This window comes from Telopea speciosissima, chromosome 6 (assembly GCF_018873765.1).
Source record: "Telopea speciosissima isolate NSW1024214 ecotype Mountain lineage chromosome 6, Tspe_v1, whole genome shotgun sequence".
In the NCBI taxonomy this organism is placed as follows: Eukaryota; Viridiplantae; Streptophyta; class Magnoliopsida; order Proteales; family Proteaceae; genus Telopea; species Telopea speciosissima.
The window spans coordinates 64,321,445-64,344,677 of NC_057921.1; the positions used below are offsets into that span (position 1 = coordinate 64,321,445).

The 23,233-nt window shown below is 39.0% G+C and overlaps 2 protein-coding genes across 2 annotated transcripts; both read left to right on the forward strand.

The window, feature by feature from the left end:
- Positions 1–385: 385 nt before the first annotated feature.
- LOC122666158 lies at positions 386–6,409 on the forward strand. Its single transcript, XM_043862288.1, has 2 exons — positions 386–667; positions 4,760–6,409. Exons 1-2 carry the CDS (start codon positions 575–577, stop codon positions 6,065–6,067), a joined length of 1,401 nt encoding a protein of 466 aa, XP_043718223.1. The 5' UTR covers positions 386–574; the 3' UTR covers positions 6,068–6,409.
- Positions 6,410–13,008: 6,599 nt separating this feature from the next.
- LOC122666195 (BTB/POZ domain-containing protein At5g41330) lies at positions 13,009–14,694 on the forward strand. Its single transcript, XM_043862341.1, has one exon. The coding sequence runs from the start codon at positions 13,153–13,155 to the stop codon at positions 14,560–14,562; it is 1,410 nt and encodes a 469-aa protein (XP_043718276.1). The 5' UTR covers positions 13,009–13,152; the 3' UTR covers positions 14,563–14,694.
- The last annotated feature ends 8,539 nt before the right edge of the window (positions 14,695–23,233 follow it).

Here is a 23,233-nt window from a genome sequence, read left to right on the forward strand (position 1 = left end):
ATCAGGTGTCGACATCTCCATCTAGCACTACTGTATTGCCCAGCTTTAAGAATAGGAGAAGATTAAAATCCAACCTTATGTATATTATGCAAGTGGACACATGTTCTTACCTTAATACCCTCAGTCAATATATTAAGAGTAACGTAAGGGGTACATAAGTAAATTAATGGATAAATTGCTGTCATAAGCCTATTAATAGCAAATGATTAATTAAGGTACCACTACTAAAATCTAGAAAAGATAATGTCCTTAAACAGTGGATTAAGTTAATAACAATTATTTAGAAATCAAAGTTTACATCTTTGCGTGTTTGACCTCAGGGTCGATCATTACAAAATAACTGTGAGAGAGAGAGAGAGAGAGAGAGAGAGAGAGAGACGGTGTTTAGATTTTTTGGACCTTTTATGTGTCACCAATTTCTTACTTTCTTCTCCTCTGGTCTTTCTTGCCTCTCTTTCGTTCCGACTTGTATTGCTAACACATTTCCGGTGAGTTTTTGAACGGAGACGGTCGTGGAGATTGAAGAAAGAATTAATTTTCGAGAATTAGGTCTATTCGATCAAGAGAAGGAGCGATGAGAGGTGTAAATAACAGTATGGAGACTATAAATGCTGCCGCCAATGCGATCGCCGCCGCAGAGAGTCGAGTTCAGCAGACCACGGTTCAGGTAAATCGCTTCTTTCATTCATTTGATCTTATTTTTTTTTGGTTTTCAACTTAATTCCTTTTGCTTTTGTGCACTTCTAGTTGAAGGTGTATCTTAATATGTTCCAAAATTTAAGATCTGTTGAATTACTCAGCTTATGCTCGTTATTGGAATGATTGTCTTCGTCTCTTTCTTGCTCTGCTTTTGCTTTGTGATCTGATAATTGACTGCAGGTAGCTCAAGGGCTTGGTTTGGATTAATATGTTTCGTCTTTGACGGTTGTTTCGATAATTTTCCTCTGTTTTCTGTGATTTTTTGACGAGGGTTGACTTATATTTAGAGGACTGATATGGGTTTGGGCTGCGGTGGATTTGGAGTTTCAGCAGTTTTCCTTTTGCGTACTCTGGTTCCTGGGTAGTAGACGTAGTTTAGAAGTAGTTCGTATGCTTTAGTATATGAAACTATTTTTTGGAATCCCAGAATGAATCTTGGTGTCGACCAAAAAAAAAGGGTTTTGTTGGATCTCTGGCTTCGCACAATAACTGTCCGGTGCTTTATCCCAACACCCCCTCCCCTCAAGGTAGGTTCTCGTACTCTAATGGAATGTTCCCTGTCAGTAGGTTGTAGTCTGTTTTGCCATGATGATGGAAAATTTAATCTATAATTCTTTTTCTGAAAGGGAATCGATTGGGATTTGTCATATTTAGGTTGGTGAAGGATTATTTGGAAATTCTATGGTTATACCTCCTTTTCTCCCCTGAGTAAAATCAATCAAATCTTAAATTGTGCCCATCACCATCTTGAGCATAGCTAAGAGAGAAAAACAGAACCTTGCGCACTTGATAATTCAATGGATACTACTTCCAATGAGTGTTTTAGCTTGAGGTGCCTTGTCATTTGAATTTCTAGCAAAACCTTGATGATTGAAATGATTTCTAGGCCTCAAACCTTTTCCTTCCCCCACCCCCCAAAAAAAAAAAAAAAGAAAAAAGAAAAAAAAAATGTAATTACAAACTCACTTCTTTGTTTGTGTAATTGAAGAAGCCATATTTTTGGTGCATAGAACAAAGACTTTCTTTTCAAAGCATAGTTTATATTGCGAAATTTGAAATAGAAAGAGACATGCTATGTCAAGCCACATATTTTCTATTCGAATTTGAAATACGAATGGCTGTTTTGTTTTACCGTGGAAATTCTAAACTCCATCAATGCCTGTTCTTTTTCCGTGTAAAGTTACTGTTATATTAAAGGGCTAAATATTTTTTCTTTGGAAGATAGATAGATATAAAGGGCTCAATATTTTGAATGTTTGACTGTTGTTTAGGGTTCATGCCTCACTTCACATTCTAGATTATATAAATATGAACTTATCTTTGAACCTGTATGTGTCTTTATGTACATAAATATCTTACTGATTGGATATTTTGTGTATGCAATAAAGTTTTCTTTTTTTTCTCTTGAAGAACTTTATGAAGTAGATTTTAATACTTTTGAGAGTCTGTCTTGTAAGGTGTAAAGCTCTCACTGTGCCACAGAAACTGATAGTGTTTTTGAGGGATCACTTCTTCTTCATGTTTTCAGATAATAACGTTGATCAAATTTAATCTCGGTAAGTTTTATACGTGTTGGCTTTTCATTAGGTCTGAATACAACTTTCACACAGATGCATTTCTTTGTTAGTTTTTAGTTGCACTACACATTGCTTTCAAGTCAACACTCAAAGAGGGCCGCAGCTTAGAAAATGCATGGGAAAACCAAGGTTTTGGAGAGTTGGAATTTGGCTGGCAAATCGTAGTCCTTCCTATGGTATTTGAAAATGCCAACTTTATTTCCTTTTGTAAGAGAAAACCAACTTTATTTATTCAATGGGAAAACCAAGGTTTTGGAGAGCTGGGATTTTTTTTTTCTCCTTGGGCGGTGACGGTTGTGGTTGGGAGATGGGGAAATTGCCAGGGGATAGTTCCCCTTCTAACTGTAGGAACCTTCTTGAGGTCACACCTTTGTCAAAGCATGCTGGCATAGTTCCCCTTCTAACTGTAGGAACCTTCTTGAGGTCACACCTTTGTCAAAGCATGTGGACTGATAAAATGTCCAGTCTTTTTTTTTTGTTTTTTAAAATGAATAACAATTTTAAAAAGAATCAAGGTTGTGTATAAGTGGGCGAGCTTTGGCACAATGGTTAAGTTGTGCTATTTCAATCTGTTGGTTGCGGGTTCAAAACTTGGAAACAGCTTCTCCTGCGAAGCAGTAGGTAAGCCTCGTGCGCTGGGTTTCTCTTCTTTTCTTTCCTGATCAGAATCAATGGATTTTGGATCCAACATGGTTGCAGATCATGGATGGTGAGGTGGGCATTGACACTTCTTATGGGCACCATCTCTTGACTCTCTTTTAACTTTCAGAAGTAATTTTTTAGCATTAGTTATTGTGTCAGCCTGCTATAATCCCCAATTTCGAGCTTCAGTATGTTTAACATGACAGTTTTACCTTCTTAAAATAATAAGGTATACCTTCAACTTAATGGAATGGCTTTTGGAATAGAGTTGAATGAGTTATACCTTCAGCTTATATCTAGTGTCTGTAGAGAGTTATTTCCATGAAAATTGCAGTAATCCACATAGATAAGGTAGGAACCATTTCTGAAAGCATATGTGGTATACATTTTAAGAGTTATGGCTGTCTCAAGCAAAGGGAAGCCTAAAATATCTAATCACAAGGCTATGATGTCAAAATATGGAGATATGGAGTAGTTTCCCTCTTTTCTTTTCTTTTTTGGGTGGGGGGGGGGGGGGGGGGGGTGAGGGGACTATTACAACTTGGAGCAGGGGGAAAGCTGCATACATTCTGACCCTCCCCAGACCCCACAGTGGCAGGATTCTCATGCTCTGGGTACGCCCTTTTGGGGCTGGGGGGAAGCCATTCATATTCTTTCCCTGAACTAAATAGTGACAGAGCATGAATTGAGCTAAACTTGACAGGTTTATGAATTAAACAAATGATCACTCTGGATTTATTCAGCAGAAAAACACTAAATGAGAATGTTCCAAGGGATTGTTCAGTTGAATTTGATTTTTGGTTTGTTCTTTTATTTTATTGGCTACTGTTTATGTTTTTCCTTGGATGAAATGACACTGTTTAGGAGAATCTCATTGTCTGCTATTGTAACTTGTAGGCGTTCTCACTGGTGAAAAGGGGCATTTTATGTTTATTCTATCGATCTACCCACAGGGTTTCATAAATATCATAGGGGAATTTATGAAGTAGTGTTCGCTCTTTATGCCATTTGATGTTGGAGAAAAGAGTGCTGTATTGCTCAGAACTTGGCTCTGCACTTCTCGAAGACCATCAATTCCTCTGTGTTGCTTTTTATTGGTCAAATCTGAGGTGGCAATTTCAGGCCTGGCCCACCTTTCCAGTTCCAAAGGCCATTTAGAGCTCATGTTAGGGCGGGCCCAGCCCAGTCCATTTATATATTTGCTATACAATATATATGGCCATTTCATAAAATATATGAACTTTCGTATATGAAAAATGGTAAGTCAGTTAGAGTATGAATCATTTATGAGTAATAAGTTTTTTCAAGCCCAGCTATATATGGTCAGTCAAAAAATATATTAACATTTGTATATGAGAAATGATAAGTCAATTAGAGTATGAATTATATTTGAGCAATAATTTTTTGAAAGAATTTTTGAATATTATTGTTGTGAGAATGTCTTTTGTATGCATATCACTATGCACTCGTCCACTCAATTTGTTCAGCCATTCTTGAACTGTAGGCACATATGTGATAACTTGAGTATTTTTACAGGTGAATGAAAACGTCATGAAAATTTTCCTTGCAACCTTTTATTGGTTTGCTTGGTTGCTAGCCTATTTATTTTCTTTTATTAAATCTGTTACCTTCGTCACTTGAGCTTATGCACCGCTTAATGAATTATCCTTACCTCAGTTTAATTTTGTGAATGATTTCCTGAAGCTGTAATTAAAATTTTCTCGTATTCAATTGCCTTCTGAATTACTTGATTTTATGTCGGCTGCAGAAGAAACTACATATTGCTTCGTTCAACAAATTTTACTTTTCTTAAAACCTCATGTATGTTATTGCATATGCAGAAGAGAAGGTGGGGTAGCTGCTGGAGTCTGTACTGGTGTTTTGGATCTCAGAGACATGGCAAGCGAATTAGCGATGCTGTCCTCGTTCCTGAACGAACATTTCCAGGAACTGCTGCTCCTGCCACCGAAAACCCAATGCACCAACAACCCACCATAATGTTACCTTTTGTTGCTCCTCCATCGTCTCCTGCTTCTTTTCTTCAATCAGAACCTCCTTCTGCTACCCAGTCACCAACTGGTTTACTATCTCTCACCACCTTTTCTTACTCTCCAAATGGGCCCGCCAATATTTTTGCCATTGGGCCGTATGCACATGAGGCTCAGTTAGTATCGCCCCCTGTCTTCTCAACCTTCACAACTGAACCGTCCACTGCTCCCCTCACTCCTCCTCCTGAAACTGTGCAGATGACAACGCCTTCATCGCCGGAGGTGCCATTTGCTCATCTGCTAACCTCATCATTAGATCCCAATCACAAAACTAGCGAGACGTGTCAGAAATTCCCATTTTCCAACTATGAATTCCAATCATATCATTTGTACCCTGGGAGTCCAGTTGGGCACCTCATATCGCCTAGCTCAGCAATCTCAGGTTCTGGAACCTCATCTCCGTACCCTGATTGCGAGTTCTTTGCTGGAGGACACCCTTTTCTTCATTTTGGCACAGGGGAGGCCCCCAAGATCTTAAGCATTGATAGGCTTTCTAACCGCTACTGGGGGCCAGGACGAGGCTCCGGCTCTTTAACACCGGATGCTGCTGGACCAACCTCTCGAGACAGTTTTATTCTTGACAGTCGGATGTCAGAGGTTGCATCTCTTGCAAACTCAGAAAACGGATCCCAAAATGGTGATGTTGTGATTGGTCAGAGAGTTTCATTTGAGTTAACTGCTGAAGATGTTGAGGTTGCAAGGGTTCCAGGCTGTGTGGAGAAGGCCCCTGGAACATTGGTTGAATGTGCAACAGAAGCTCTACCAGATGCAGCAGCAGCAGCAGCAACGCCCACATCTCAAAGGGATGGTGTTTCCAGTGAAGCAGAGGAGGATTTTGAGTGCCGTATTGGGGAAACATCTAATGACATGCCTGAGAGAGCTTCAGGGGATGAAGAAGAGGAGCAACAGGAGAAGCAGAAGCACGCTTCTCTCGCACAAGGGTCTCTGAAAGAATTCAAGTTTTCTAATGCAGATGGAGGGGTGTCTAACAAGCCCACCATTGGATCAGACTGGTGGGTCAATGAGAAGGTTGTTGGCAAAGAGTCTGGCCCCTGTCCTAAGTGGGCCTTCTTCCGTATGATGCAGCCAGGAGTCAGCTAATCTATATAAACATGTCCAGTCATCAATTCCGGCATTTGTGGATAACAGGAGTTTGCCAAAGTGGCAGAAGGGATACGAAGCTGAGTCAGCAGCTCCAATGGAAGTCAAAGTCAAAGATAATACAAAGTGAGCAATAGCAATTGTGAGATCCTCACCAGAGGAGGTTGGGGGAGAAGGGGAGGAACTTCCTACTAATAACTGCTTTTATTTACCACGTAACCCAAGTGTCTGAAACTGGAGGGTTGTTTTTGTGCATCCCCACCAGATAGATTATACAAAATGGAATGATCTATGAATACAAAGGATTTGTAGCATGAGATAATGTATAAATTTTCTTTTCCTCAATTTCAAACCTGAAACTTAAAAATAACGTCTTTGTTTATAGTTTCATATATGTAATATGGCCAGAGGACAAACATTTTCTTCTTTTATGTCAAGCTTCTAACCTGTATATCTGTCGAAGACATGATCTCCTCTTAAGCTATGGAATTCAGTACTCCATCTAGTGCCAGCAACAGCCGAGGCTCCTCTACTCCAGATTTTAGTGTTTTATTGTTGGTAATTCAGAACTGATTTTCTTTTGCCTCTTTAATGCAGGAGCAGCAGGACACTCATTTTCGTCTACAGAGATGGTTGAGTTCGATTAGGGTTGGCCTGCTTGAGTTTCCGTCGGTTAAAAAAGCCTCTCAGGGACTGTTTGCCATTACAAAAATGCAACCTTGGGCTGTGGTGTTTATATTTTAAATTGCGATTTTGGAAGTTTCTGTCGGGAAGCAAAGAGACCTTCCCAAATGTGTGAATCAAAATATAGCTTACAGAAAGACGGGCAACACAAAAACGTATATGCAAATACTGGAAGCAAAGAAACTAGAGATTACAACAAGAATGAGAGAAGAACAATAACACTTAAAAGAAATACAAGTTTACATCACAAGCACCAATTAGATGTCACTATGTACTTCACCTCTAAAAGTCCTGAGTATATCTCTCAAATAGTTTGAAGAACCAATCGAAAACACAAACACTAGTTTAGATTACCCAACTTTATCAAGAGCGTGAAAGATATAAAGGGGCGCTGTTCTCTGTGACCTATGTGCCTGGGTGCAGCCTGCGCTGTGGAACAAAGAACATTCTCCCTAAAAAAAATAGCCTCAAGAATAACCCAAATGTGAGATAAAATCTCCTACAGAATTTCTGTACCCAACAGAGATTCAAAACTCTTATTTTGTCCTCTTCTCCAACAAGTTTGCCTCTTGGCCTTCCCAAGACCTCTATTTTTTTCCTTCTTGAGAATTCTATACTCTTTCAAAGTGTCTCTTTGTTTTCTTCAACTCAGTAAAGAAAACTGGGGCTTGCCAACACATGGGAGTGGTACTGGACTCCACATGGACCAACTCCCAACAGTTTCATGGTTGTACTCTCTGAAATTGTTTGATTTGAAATATATTTTTTTGAGGTGAACGGGTTAATTGGGTTTACAAAACCTCATTTCGGTGCATAAGTTCATCAATCTCTCGGCCATGGTGGCAATGGTTCATGACTTTTGAAGACACTATTAAATCGACCTAAAATTAATGACACAATAGCTTAAAATGAACAAGACACGATAGAGCAATACCCCATACTAAGCCCTAATTGCTTACCCCATAAATAAATAATAAACCCTAATTTAAGCATAAGCTAAGTAAATCACTACACGAAATATAAGAGTAATTCTAATAAAATGTAAGGAAATAAGAATGGAATAAATTATAAATACTTTAAGAGTAGTTTTGGTATATGATAAGTTGCGAAAAGAATCGTTTAAAGTGACATAAGCATGTGTAACAAAGACCTTTGAATGCTCTAATATAGAAAGTTGATTTAATTAAAATTGACGGAGCTAACAAAGTCAGAAGTATGTCTAAAATGAGTATATAACTGGTGACAAAAGGCGTGCATAGCTTAGGATCGGTTTGAGATGTTGGTGGGGGCTTGGACGTCAAAACAACATCAACAAGGCGCCTGGGTGACGCCTTGAAAATTTTGTTTTGAATAGAACCAATTGGCCGGAGAAGAAAGATTCACCTAGTTGACCCTATTTAGTTATAATAAGATTGAATTGAATTGAATTAAGTAATCAAGTGTGATACAAGTTAGATGGGTTAAAAACATGATCAATTATGGTTTTGACCATGGTTTTAAGTATTAGTATTCGATCGGCCGTATAGCTATCAACCGTGATCGATACCGATAAATGTTGCTGGTATCAATTGAAAATTCAGAAATTAGCACCTTTTTAACCGATTTGACCTATACCTGACTAACCCAAGAGAAAGCGGAAGCCCAAAGTGTTAAGATCAACTATTGAAAACAAGTGAGCAAGAGATCTGTACTTAGTCGCATGGTCTCTACACAAGCGTCTGGACCAATGTGTGAGTATGCTTAGATATCTATCCAGGAGGTAGAGACATCATCTTACGGTGCCTTATGAGACACCACCAAGTAGAGATAATTCCAGTAAGATTTTTGAAATGGAAGCGAAAAGAACCGTATGCAACTAGTTCGTTTTAAGAAAATTTAAGATTTGTGATCAGATTCTTCTTTGCCTCGATTCCTATTGGCGAAGAGAAGCAATCTTTGATTCCAAGTTTCTCCAAGAAGTCAGAGTTTCCAACTGAGAACAACATTTGGGTGTAGGCAATGGGCAACATAAGGTTCATTTCCCTTCTCTCACTCTTCTTATGTTGAAATGTTGGAAGGTATAATGGAGGTATACTTCCACATTGGTTATCTCTTGGACCGTGGATGTATTTTAATACACATTTGGTTTATCTTCACCTAATGTCTTAAGGTCTTGGTTTGAATGCCTCCCCCGCACCTTGACATAGGGGCACGTGAAATGACTGCCACACCCCTGATAATTTCTGAAATTCCAGGAGGTGCTCCAGGGGATGTGATGGTCATTTCACGTGCCTCCTGTGTCAGGGCACAGGGGTGGCATGCGTTGCACGATCAGGTGGCCTTCTCTTCCCCAAATAAAAAAATAAAGGGGTGCACGTGAACCACTCCCCTTTTTCAAACTCTTATTAAGTAATGTAGGTGACATAAGCATAATCTTTTCCTTTATTACCATGTGGACTGTAATAGAAATAAATGGTTGATTACTTTTACTCCTCTATACTTGTTTTATATTTGCTCGAACTCCCATTCCTCAAACTATTTATTTTATGGGAAAGAGAACTCTACTTGGTCGCATGGTCTCTATACAAACATTTGGACCAATGGGTGAGCACGCCTGGGTATCTACCCAGGGGACAGATTCATCATCTCACGGTGCCCTGTGAGAGGGCGTAGGAAACACCACCACGTAGAGATATTTTTCCCTTTCTTTTTTATTACCCCATGAAAGCAAACTACTACTCTTTCTGCAGTGTTAATTTAACATTCCTAATTTACCCCTCATCCTCTCCCCTTCACACCCCTCCAGTAGTCCCCTCCCACACCCTTTGGATTCTCTCTCTCTCTCTCTCCCTTGCATTTCTGCCAAAAGGGTTTATCTGGGTTTAAACATGAACCTCCCATGAAGTCAAGACTCATGTGAATCATGGGCAAAAAATCGGTTTGTGCCTTGCAAGGTCGAGGCTTGTCCTCAGTTCGAGTCCCCTCCCACACCGAGACACCCCTATCTTGATCACTCTAGGGTCCCATTGGGCACCCAATCCCCCTGAATCGTTGTACCCTACAATTCGCTGTCCCCTCCAATTCCTCCAATTTCTCACATGGGGTGGAAATGATCACCCTACCCCCTGCCCAAAAACACTGCCCAAGGTGGAGTCCACTCCCCCCTATTAGAGGAATTGGAATAATTGGAGATGCCCGCAAATTGGAGGTGATAATTATTTCAATCTCCCTCCGGGCCACCATAGTGGTAGGCCCACCTTGGCACAAAAAATATTTATGTATATGAATCATGAAACCTTGTTTATATAAAGCCCTAAAGGTTTTTTACCCAAAAAAAAAAAAAAAAAATGCCGTATAGGTTGGAAAGAGTGAAGTAGAACTTCCTCTTCTTAGGGCGAGAGTCCATAACTGAGGTCCCCCTCCCCTCCTCTCCTCTCCTTTTGGATTGCCTTTCTATTCATTCTAGTTAAGAAGACGAAGTGTAGTATTTATACATCTAGAACAAAAAATAATACGAATTTTTTGGTTGCTAGTGTAAGAAGTCTAAGTGACGTTGAAGATGTCTATCTATTTTTCTTCTTCTTCAGAGTCAAAGGTCTAAATTGGCAACCCTGGCAACTTCCGAGCTTAACACAAAGCTCCTTTATTTGTCTTTTTTTTTCTCCCTCTCCAGTAGTAATTACGCTCATTTTTATTACTTAAATTAAGTGTAGAGTAGGGTTAGTTGGTGTAGCATTGGAAGTCTAGGATGGATTTGTAGAGGCCTGCGGGTATTTTTTTTTTTTTATTTATCAAAAAAAAGATAATCATGGTTTTCTAAAAATAGAATAAAAAATCGAATCGGGGTTAGTATTGGTCAGAATCAGGTGACAATAGATTGTAATCGGTAGGAATCGATCGCAATCGATTTATTGATTCAATTCCCGAATTTTTAAACCATGGTGACGATTCTTATTTCATTTGCATCTTTGTTTGGTTTGACTGTGATTATGGTATGTGACATGTTTTATCGTTTATTTTTTGGACAATCTCACTTTTAATTCGTAATATTTTCTTATTATTTCATGCATTTAGTTAAGATACTGTTGTATGTTTAACCTCTACTGATATTTTTGTAAATATATCTCGTTTGGTGTCTAAGGTTTTTAATAGAACAATCATGGTTTTAAGAAACGGAATCGAAAATCGATCAATTCCGGAATCAATTGAATACAAATTGTAATCAATAGGAATCGATCGCAATCAATTCTTTGATTAGATTCCCAAATTTTAAAACCATGGTGATGGTTCTTATTTCCTTTGCATTTTTGTTTGGTTTGACTAGGATTGGGATTGGTATGTGATGTATACCCCTTCATTTGTTTTTTGGACAATCTCATTTTTAATTCGTATTATATTCTTATTATTTCATGTATTTAGTTAAGGTATTGTATGTTCAATCTCTACTGGCATTTTTTGTAAATATATCTCGTTTGTGGCCTAGGGTTTTTGTATTAGTGTATTTTGTTTTTAGTCTATCGGTTATTTATATTGATTTTTGTAGCCAATTGCACAAGGTGTGGCGCTACTATTTCCTTTCTTTATTTCGTGAGTTTGTGATATTTTAGGTTTTATTTTGGGAATATTTATGCAAATAGGGAAGAAAGATTTAACCACAAGGACTGGAGTGCTTAACATCTTTCTTGGTTTGCAATTTGACTTGAACCCAATCTTTAAATTTGATTGATTCATTTGAAGTCATGTTTTATTTGTGGAATCTAACTCCTATTTTAAGTGGCGATTCCCTATACTTAAATCTTCCAAAAGAAAGATATATTGTAGAACACTATTCTCACACATATTGATGAAGTTTTCTTATAGATCGTGTAATAGATATTCCCTATAGATTAATTTAATTGATACCCTTTAATGGTTCTTTTCCCCTTCATGGAATACCCTTCGATGAAAAAATTGCTAACAAATAGAAAAAAAAAATCTCTTCATCCACCGAAATGTAATTTTTGTTTTTTGGTAGGAAGAAGGAAATTAATATGACATGAGATAAGGTCTCTCCCATGCCAAGTTTCATGATTTATTGAAATTCATGTACACTCATGGCCGGACTAGAACATAAATCCAAAAGTCATGAATGGATTCTTCATCCACTGTGATGTGATTCTATGATTGGATTCTTAGACAGATGAGTTAGGTTGGTTATCATTAAATCAACCTTTCAATCAAATAGTCAAATACCAACGATGTTTTCTCTCCACCATGGATGAAGAGAAACTCAACTTTAATAAGATTTTTTTTTTTCGTTCAATGAATATTAATTTTGATGAATACCAAAAAAAAAAAAAAAAAAAAAGTTTTCTTTCCCTATGTGGTGAAAGTTCACTTCAACATCCTAGGGATTCACAAACCGCCATTGGGTTTTTATATGTTCTTTAAAGTACCCTCTTGATACCCTCTCGTGTGCATCCAAAGCCCTAAGGTGGATGAATTCTCATACACTGTGACTTAAGGAAAATTCGATCAAAAAAATAATGATACATCTTAAGTCTTCAGCGGGTGAAGGGAAATTCAATCTTTAAGATGATTTTTTCTTTAATGAATATTAATTTTAATAATCCCAAAAAAAAAAAAATAATAGCATAATTCTCCTTTGTGATTACATGTATGGATGTGCTAATGTCATGCTTCTTAAATAATTCATGTTTTAAGGTTTGCCAGTCAATGAATCCTTCATCCAAAGATGCTTATCTTAGTATTTGGATCTTGGCCTTGGGCCCTTGAGTCTCATAATGTTCTTTTAGGCTATGCTCAGTTGGTTAGAAATATGAGAAAATGTCAAAATGTAGATAGAAAATTATATCAAAGCCTACAATAAAATTCAAAATTTTCTTTTAGGAATTAAAAAAAGGGAAAAGTTCCCTAAAAAAATTCAAATTTTTAACTTTTAATGACAATTACATCTCCCAGATTTATTGATTTCTATATATGAAATGGGTGTTCGAGATTGATGATCTGTCAAATCTCATATTTTTTTCCAGCTTAAATCATATATTTTTCTCCCACAGGCCTAAGTACCTTTAAATCCCTGGCTTATATTGTTGCTTAACTGGCCAGAGAATTAAAAAAACAGAAACCAAAAAAAGCTTTGGTCAATGGTGGCCTTCTTTCTAGAAGCAGAACAACTCTAGAAGGGAAAGAGGCGAAGACACCGAAGAGCCTTCCTCAATTTTCCACTCTCTTCCTTCAACAGCGGCTGCTTCTTTTTCTCTTATAAAAGAAGCCGTCTTTGACTCTGGACTTGGTTACCCTTTCTTTTGTATCAATTTTGGGATCTCGTCTCAGTTTTCTTCCCGTTTCTCTTGGAATTGTTTCCTGTGTGTTCTTGAGAAAAAATTTTCAAGAGGGTTGTGCAGGGACGGCTCAGAATAATGCCTCCTTTGGCAGGAGAACATCTTCATCGGTCTTATGGGTTTCTTCCTAAGAAATCAGAGTCTAGCATCGTTACTCTCGACATTGGTGGACAGCTCTTTCAAACCACCAGACAAACCCTCGCTCAAGCTGGTTCTAAATCCCTTCTTTCCATGCTTTCTGATGGATCTGCAGTTCCATCAGGTGTTCGATTCGTGGACAGAGACCCAGAGATCTTTTCCATCTTCCTATCCCTTCTCAGAACAGGTAATCTTCCATCCAAGGCTAAGGATTTTGATCTTCAGGACTTGGTATTCGAAGCCCAATTCTACGGTCTCGAGAATCTCCTCGTCTCCTCTCTCTCGAACCCATCTCAGTTCGATGCCTTCAATCTTGAAAAGTCTCTGATCTTGCCTCTTGGTGGTAGGGATCCTCCCTCTGCCATATCCACCACCACAGATGGGTCGGTTCACGTCGCGCATGGCAGCAAGATTACTTCTTTTGATTGGTCGTTACGGCGGAAATCTACCATTCTCACCCGCTTCAATGCCGTTGATTCAATCCTCGCCCTATCGCCTTCCGTCGCAGCCGCCGGTGCCACCGACATCTCTGGCCTCCAGATTCTTGACCTTCACAAGGGTTTTGTGCGAGAAACGTTAAATTGGGAGAATCCAACCAAATCCAGTTCCACTGTCCAGGCGATTGGTTCTTCCCCCGAATTTCTCTTCACCAGCTTTGAATCTGGGCGTCGGAATTCGAATTCAATTATGGTTTTTGATCTCCAAGGGAGCTTTCGTCCTGTTGCAGAGATTGGTCACTCTGAGATTTACGGTGCCGATCTTGACTCCGCCATCCCAGCCACCAAATTGAAGTGGGTTTCAGGTTACAATGTGCTTATGGCATCTGGGTCTCATTCAGGGCCTTCGGGGGTGCTTGGCAACATCAAGTTATGGGATATCCGGTCTGGTAACGTTACATGGGAAGTAAAGGAAAAAGAAGATTGCTTTTCTGATGTCACGGTCTCGGATAATCTCTCTGCAATTTTCAAGGTGGGAGTGAAATCGGGCGATGTGTTTTTCGCTGATATGAGGAAGCTTGATGTTGACAATCCATGGATTTGTCTTGGAGAAGGAAGAATGGGGACTAAAGGGAAGAAAGAAGGTGCCCGTTGTAAGATTGAAAGCCATGGAAATCAGGTGTTTTGCAGTAGAGGAGGAGATATGGAGTTGTGGTCTGAGGTTTTAATTGGAACAAGAAGCAGTGAAGATGGACCAGACGAAAGGGTTTTCAGGAGGAATTTAATGGGGAGGACCAATGATATGGGAGGATGCAGGATTACCAACTTGGCTTTTGGAGGTAACAAAATGATTGTTACAAGAAAGGACCAGCAATCTGTGGAGGTATGGCAGAGTCCCGTAAGGGGGTTCTGAATTCTGATGTTGGGAGTATCAAAGTAAAAACTCTGTATGTACATGCCGTACTTAAATGGTTTAGTTGATAGATACAAATTCATATATTTCATCCCAAATAGGGAAGAAAAATCCATTTATTTTTCTTCACAATTTGTGATAGTTATTTGATTCTTTGTGATTTGTGGATTGTTGGTGATCAATGATAAGTGGGTACTTAGTAAAGAATTGTATTATTTTTTTTTTTCTGATCTTTTTGTAATGGTCAAAGCAGAATTGAAATGTATTTGTTACATATAATGCAGTAAGATGTCTGGAGTCGCCTTTCCTGCATTGGTGTAATGGGTAGCAAGATTGATTCCTGGGATCTCAACATGATTGATCTGTTCTTGTTTAATGAGGTTGTAAATGGTCAATGAGAACTTACAGGGATTGTTTATGATCTAAAATTCTGTTTTCCTTTTGAGCCTTAGTGGTATGAGTGGAGCATATGAGATTATGAGAGAAAAACATCCAAGAGGAGGACATGGGATGCATTTTGGGATGCATTTTTGAAGCTTCAAAACTGCATTTCACTTGTGGATGGGAACTGGCAAGGGAGACACCATTACACATTTACACTACATGGTTTCTTCTAACTAACTACTCCAATGGTGATTTCTGGAGGATTTTGTCTTATGGATACTGATTTCAATTAGAAAATAATTTGCCAACATGATATGAAAACAAATTTTAATGTGGATCAGCAGGAGGCTTAGCCGCTCAGTTTGGAAGACTCAAATTTCTGTTTCAACTCTAAATAAGATGCTATGTGGCAAGGCAATGATGTAGGAACTACTGTAGGACTAATGTTTTCTTCATATTTCCTTAAGAAATGCTCCCTACGTGACCCACACGAGGCTGGTTATAGTTTATAGGTACTCTAGTCCTCCCCAACCTTTGCTGCATATTAGGACGGCATAAGAACCAATTAAGGTCATTCAAAGAACCATGTGGGCTATCTCGGATTACGATTCTTATGAGCTGTAGCTATACAGCTCACAAAGCACAACTCACAAGCACGTAAAGTTGTTGCTTGCCAAGGCATGTTGGCTCGTTCATTGACTTGTGGGGACCAAACCACTCTTGAGATTTAAGAGTTGGTCACATTCAAACAGAATAAAACCTTTAATAATGGGTACCTTCAGTATCACTTAAGATCTTCATTTCTGCCTTATTCAAGATTCCAGAGTTCTTATTTTTTTCGTTTTTTCTATTGGGATTTGATGAGATTTGAGTGGGCAAGGGTGTGTGGTTGGTTAGGTGTGGTGTGTTTGGTGACCCACATCACAGTTTCACAATTTCACAATGCCACCAGATGCTCAGACCTCAGAGTAAATAAATAAACCATCCAAAACTACTAATGCAGGGTCAAGATTTTTAAGTCTTATCAGTGGTTTCAAGATCTTTGATCTTCTTCTTTGATCATCCCTGGATGATTGCTTCATCTTCTCTTGAACATCTCAAGGCAATCTTTAGATAGCATTCAGAAAAGTGGGATCCTTTTCAGTTTAAGTACAGATGCTAAAATTCCGGATTCATTAGGAAATTACCTTTACATGAGATCTATGATTATATATGTATATCTTGGTCTTCCCCAATCAAGGGGGAGAAACAAGAAATCTGACTTTGCAATGGCAATTGAATAACACACACAGGTTAGGATGATCCATGGGTCCCTTTATTGGATAATTTCAAGATTCCTCAAGATATCCCTAGAAACCAATCAATAATAGGGATTCATCATCAGTTTTTTCCCTATTATATAGTCAACAAGATTTCCGATATAACAATCTTGCAACTGGTTTTGTCCTCATGCAAGTTCTGGTAGTTAACTAACAAATCCATATCCTACTTTTTCCTCAAAAATAAAATGCATATCCTATGACCTATTTCACCCCAGAAGGCCATACTTCCATGTACAAACCTAAGTGGAAGCTACTTGGAAGGCTCAAGCATTACCCACTTCAAAACATTCTTTGGAAAGCGTTACACAATGTGCTCTACCTATTGGATATCACCCAAAGTAAAAAAAGGCACTGTGGTTATGGTGCAATATGAATATGAGTTAGCATACCACATCTTCTTGGAGCATTCTTTTGCTTCACACCTTTTGTTTGGAACCACAGTCTTAAATTATGTATTGTTGTGGAGGCTCTTTCACAGACTGTTTTTTAAATTTAGCACTGAATGAGGATATTTCAAAAAAGAAGTTTTTTTTTTCTGGAATTTGGTTCACACTTTGGTTTAAGAAGGAACAGAGTAATTTTATTTCCTCAGAGGTGAATGCCAGTACAAAGGATGATGCAATCTGAATATCTAGATTAAGGATAAAGTGGCTGGAAGAATAAACCATTAGTGACTCCTAAATTGAGATGCAAGGTTGAGAGAAACAGATTTGATCAACCATTCTATCTTTGATCTCATCAACAAGAATGCTGTGGTTGTAAACTGTACATATGAAATAAAATATCTAGCTCTTTGTTTCATCTCCCCATCCACCCAATAAAACAACAACAGTTGGAGATTTCTATTTCTTACCTTTTTCTTATTTCTAATGATAAATTGTAGAGACCCAAAAAATATTCGAGTCCTGGCTTCAATTTCATGCCAATTCAAGATTGTAATTTGTGATTAGCGTCGTTTGAAACTTCCTGAGACTCTTGAGACATTCTTCTACTGAAAAAATTCAATTTGGGATTTTGAGTTCATTAATCTGTAATCTTTTCTAAGGCTTTCACTGTTTAATTCTATATCTTGGTTTTGCACTTTTGGCTTTGTGTATGGCTGGCTGAAGGCATGCATTTAATCCTATTAAATCAGACGCCTGAGATGAAATATCTATAGTTTGATAGTTCTTTGCTGCTTGTTGCATGTTATGCATTGTTAACAAGCCTGTGACTTCCTACATCTTCATTTAGTATTAAAAATGGTGCTATATTTCTGTATGCAGAACAAGTTTCACAGCAATCTTTCCAGGATAATTATTCGAAACCTATTGGTTGTTGATATTAGTAAAAAAAAATTCTGTGATGAAAATGATTTTTCTTATATTTTGTTGATTAAGATTCTTATTACCCACACCAAATATATTTCTTATATTTGCTATATCACACTCTGAAAATCTACCATGCACCCTAAACAGGTATTCTATTCAATTAGAATAGTACATTCAGCATAGGTTACACATGATTGGTATGCTTTGAAGATGGATGCTTGCTTGCTAATTGATAAGTTCTGTGAATGCTGATACCAATTTGCTTGCTAATTGTCTACCACCCCCTTCCCCCCCCCCCCCCCTTCAAAAAAAAAGATCCTGCAATTTTCCCTTACCCATGGTATATTAAAGAGAGAAGAGGAGGGATCACAAAGGAAAGAATAAAATGTTGTCATTTTTTAAATACAATTTGTGAGACTCTATTCTTTATTATTCAAAGTGTTAAATTATGAGAGTACCACTACCAACCATCTTGCCCAAGTCTTGCTTGCCTTGCACTATAGTTTCCTAATTTGACAATATTCAATAGTTTGCATCTGAATGCTTCATATCCTTCCCACAAGGATCATCCAAGAAGCCTTTGCAGAAACATTTTGAGAGATTATATGGAAGGCAGGAAATGGGTGACACTGATTTTTAACTGCAAAAGCAGGGTGGAAGATGACTATCTTGACATTCCTATTTTCTCTGAAGGGCTTCACCTATATCAGTCTAACAATATTGTGGTTAGTTTACCTTGTCAAGAAAGATGAGACATCTTGCATTTCATGGAAAAGAACAGCCTAAATGAAGTTTGGCAATCAGGGTGTCATTGCCATATGTTGCGCAGAAAATCTGAGACATTTTCTACTCCTAAAGGATGTATATTGTTACCATTCATAGCACTGGTTCATTATAACTGGAGCAACTTGGATCAGCTGATACATTCCAACTTTCAAGTTTTACAGTTTTGATGTTTTTGCCTCATTTGTAGTTTAATGTAAGGACTACTGATCTGATTGACATGTGTTCAATCTTAAATTGAGGAATTTGAAGTACACATTAATTCAATAGAAATTAAATTTGTAAAATATGGGAAATGAGCTATTCTGGTGGATGAATATCAGAAGCTCTCCCTTCACTATAAAGTTCCTTGATTGTAGCTTGTTTTCATTACCTCAGTTCACCAATGTTGTATGTCCCATGGGTGAGTTTACCTCCATGTGTGTCTGAATATGAAGAATTTGATGGCTTAAACCATATTTAGTTGTGTAATTTGATTGCATGTGCATTTTGTCTCAGTTCTTTTGCTTGGAGCACGTGTGGCAGCATCAGCAGATCAGCTGATGGAAGAAGGCATGGCTTATCTTGGCATGGGTTAGCACTGTATGTAGCTGGAAACCTCTCCCTTTTGAGCTCAACTGCAAACTTGATTTTGTATGAACAGGTTCGCAAGTCAAGTTCTGCATACACAGTATCTTTATGGATTGGTCTTCCCTTAACACTCATTGTCGCTGCCGCTGGCCTGATGCTCATAAGAGGTTGAAGTCAATAAGTTTTGGCCAGAATCAAGTATGCAGATGGCAACTGCAAGGTGTATCACTAGTTTTCTGGCCAAAAGGCAATGAAGCTTAAAAGTGCTGTATTTAATTCCTGCAATTTTACCAGAGGTAAATATTTGCTTAGCATCACATCACAACATAGGCCTTTTGATTCTATATTTTTTGTATTCCATTTGATGCACATTGTTACAGACATTGTACATGTACATGGTCATCAATTTGGAGTTTCAAGGTATTTAGTCAGCCCTTGGATTGGCCTGCTGAATTCAGATTGCTTGTTTGGTTGAATCCTAACCATTTGAATGAATTGCTTTCCTGCAGAGAGTGGGGGTTAATTGTACCTTTGGAGCTTTGATAACCAAGTTAGGGACTGGCTTGAAATTAGAAGACAACCATTGCATCTATTTAGTCTGGGAAAAAGTTTCCCACAATGCCAGGGTACTATTTTCATCTCCCATGGAGTTATTTATTATTTTCTGTCTCTGCTCTGACACCATGTGGGTGGGCTCCATGTAGATGATACCATTCTCCAAAATCCCCCCCCAAAAAAAAACCCACACACAGTTGCCTTTTAGGGAACCCTATCTCATTTATTTTGATTTGTGATGGGATTTTAGGAGTGCCAATGCTGGAATCAGTGTTGGAATGAAACTGAGATATAGAAATTATCTTGTATGCTTAATCCTCTTGTATGAAGCAACCACAAACAATAGAATTAAGTCATGAACAATGTTTGGTGGGGCTGAGTCGTGCCACTGATCACTCTTATTAAGATCGTACTTGTATCTTATGAAACTATCCTGCATGCCTTCCTGTAGTTATTGCACTCATTTACTGGCCCCGGGACATTCTCAAGTTGTGCTAAATCAACCACACTAAAAATCCAGTGGCGAGAAGAGGCACCACCGACATTGGGACACGCCAGCGAACTGCCAACACCCAGTCCAGCATCAGACAGAGACTAGGGGTATCAGAAGGGGTCCTGAGTTATGACTGACCCTGACACCTTATGCTTTCTGTCAGGCATTCAACAAGCCACACTGGCCTTGGCTCCGTGCTTGCGTGTGTGAATACAAACCTTGGACTTCCAAAGACAGGAAATAAAGCCTTCTATTCAAGGAACCAACCCTTCTTACTCTTTCACTTCCAATGTAGGATTACAATTCTCATTAAAAAAGATGTAGGATTAAAGTTCTCACACTTAAAAGTGCAGGTTCAAACATTGTAGGATGGAAAACAATCAAAACCAAATTTCAAAAGGTAAAAGAGGAATTTTAAATTGATTTCGGCCGATTCGATCGATGGATCGGTTTTCAATTCTTGAAACAATGGATCCAGACAACATTCAATTATCCCAAAAACCCAACCAAAACAGGGTAATGGTCGGAGCATTGCCCGACCAAAACAGGGTAATGGTCGTAAGTACAGCACGGATAAAAATCCTTGCCGTGCGTGGCATTACAGACTGTCTGTGTGATGGTAGTGCAGCATCATTCCTTGATGTCAAGAAAACCAGTTAGAGTTCAACTCATGACCGGGTCTCCCTGGGGAGCAATTCATGTGTCAACTCCATGAGAGTAAGGGGGTAAAATTGGATGGACAGCGGTGCAGATGTCTGTTTGGCTTTATAAGTCATGAGCAGTAGGGACTAGAGAGGTAAACTAAGATCCCTTACCTGTTTGATGTGTGCCTCACCGAAGTTGTAGGATTTGAAGTAAGGGTGTTAAAACTGATCCGGATCTTGCCAAAACAAAAAAAGTGAAAATGTAGGATTTGAGATTTAAGTTAAAGGGTGTTAAAACTGATCCGGATAAAAAACCGGCCAAAAAAAGGGACCAAATCAAACCATAAATGATTGGTTCATTTCAATTTTGGATATTGTACAATCAAACATCCATTCTATATCAATAAAAAATGAAGGGAGAAAGAATGCTACCTGGTCACGTCCAGTTTGCCTAGACACAAGGGTGCTTGAAATAACCGTTGTGCCCCCATGAAAAGGCAAAAATCCGAAATCACCAAATTCTTGAATTGACAGTCACTTCACTCTAGTCACTGTAGGCTCCTCTCCTAGGAGCCCATCACCCAGGGAGTGTCCGATGAGGCATCCAACGGTGATGGGCTGCTGGGGCTCGATGCGCATCCCGATGTGTCTAGCATTGTTGGATGCCTCACCGAACACTCCTTGGGCATTAGGCTCACAAGAGAGGAGTCCGATCCTCCCTGCCTTCGAGTCTTCGACATCCTCCGTGCAATTAAGGTAATAATAGGGCTGCAACAGGGTCCAGTTGGGCCAGGCTTTTTAAAATCCTAGCCCAACGAGTCCCCTTAGCTGGGCCCAGACCCGTCCTGACCCTAACTCAGTGCCTAAAAACCATGACCCCTGATGGGCCTAGCCCAAGCCCCGCCCTGATTGGGCAGGGCTTGGCCTATTGGCCCTGACCCTGACCCTGGCCTTGGTCCTGATCCTTGCTGAATGTTTATATAGCAACACAATAAAGGGACGGATTCACATTAATCTGGTTATTTTATTATGTTTCTTTTTCTTTGGTACAATGGTTAGGCCTCATTTTAAATAATTATATTCCTTTCTACGAAAAAAAATAATAATTATATTTGTTGATCACATGTATCTTAACTTCTATTTTTTGAAAAATAAAGAATTTTCTTCACGGAGTACAACCCAGAAATGATGCTTCAGTGAACCATAGAGCACATACTAGAATACTAACACAATAAACAAATTCAAGGCCAAAATCATGGCCAAAATCAGGGTGACTTGACCCGGTCCTGATTCAGGACCAGGAATTTCTGGCCCTAACCCACCCTCAAAGCCAGAAATCTTTAGCCAATGCCCTGTTTGGGCTCAGGGCGGGTTCGGGCTGATAGGGCCAAACTTGCAACCCTAGATAATAACTTTCGGCATGACCACCTCCCATAGTGTGACGAACGGTGTGTACTCGGCTTGGGATGGATTCACTTGTGCTTTTTAGTTATAGTTAGAGAGTAATATTAACGACAGAAGTTGCCAAATAAAAATGTTTTAGATCACCCAAATTCTCTCCTCCTAAGGGTGAAGAGAGAATCTCTTCATCCATCCCAATTGACCCTTTGATTGGATTGGAGAAGGTATTTCGAAACAGGATCCAGATCCCCTATGGTGCGTTGTCCGTAGCGGCCTGAGCAGCATAGACTGAGTCGCGCATCCAAGACCACCTTACCCTTGCCCAAACACCTTGCCCAAGCGCCGGGGGGGGGGGGTAAGGCGGTCATTGCACGCACGATCCAGTCTACACCGCACAGGCTGCTATGGGCAGCTGTGCGCCGTAGACGATCCGAATTGTTCAAAACATTAATAATAGGATATGAAAGTTAACTATGAACGACCCAGAGTCCAATCATAGTTTCACATCCCTTTGATTGGATTCGTAGTGATACTGGTTTTTGCTTATACCAATATAATACCATAACATTATGGATCAGATTGTATCAGGTCCGAATCGGTAAAAAAAAATCCGAAAAACCAAACCTTTTTGGAGTGATACCACCGGTATCGATTAGGTATATCTACCTACCGATACGAATTGGCTAATCTTAATATGAGAGAGAGAGAAGCCAGGCAACTGAACTATCAAAGTACGAAAAACAAAAACCCTAGTCGGGCACTTCACATCACATAAATGATGAAAAAATATGTTAGCAGACCATAAGGAAATAGTCTATTCTTTTCTTAATTCACAGTTTCTATCAAACAAACACACATCGTTGTATACTAATTAAAGTTAAACAACCCACCTTAAGTCTCTCTTTCTCTCTCATTATCTTACCAAAAAATTCTCTCTGTCCTTGGCAAACTTAATTAGCCGGCAAATCAGATTTAATTTCCCAATCTACAAATACACCTCCACCTACCTTGAGAGGCAGTGATCTTGTGCTAGGTAACATCATTAATATATCTAATGTTGTGATTTAGCATTGAAATCTAACTATGATTCGGGGTGTTAGAATGACTGGTTTGGCACTGTTTGGATCTTATATATATTTAGGTGGCCACTTCTGATCGCGGATCATGTCCTTGTATAATTACCGTCGAAGGCTCTCCAGAGCTAATCAC

Bases quoted from the DNA above. Each gene is read 5' to 3' on its own strand.
- LOC122666195 (XM_043862341.1), top strand. From the start codon at position 13,153: ATGCCTCCTTTGGCAGGAGAACATCTTCATCGGTCTTATGGGTTTCTT.
- LOC122666158 (XM_043862288.1), top strand. From the start codon at position 575: ATGAGAGGTGTAAATAACAGTATGGAGACTATAAATGCTGCCGCCAAT. The intron at 668-4,759 runs GTAAATCGCTTC...TTGCATATGCAG, and splicing joins TTCAGCAGACCACGGTTCAG to AAGAGAAGGTGGGGTAGCTG.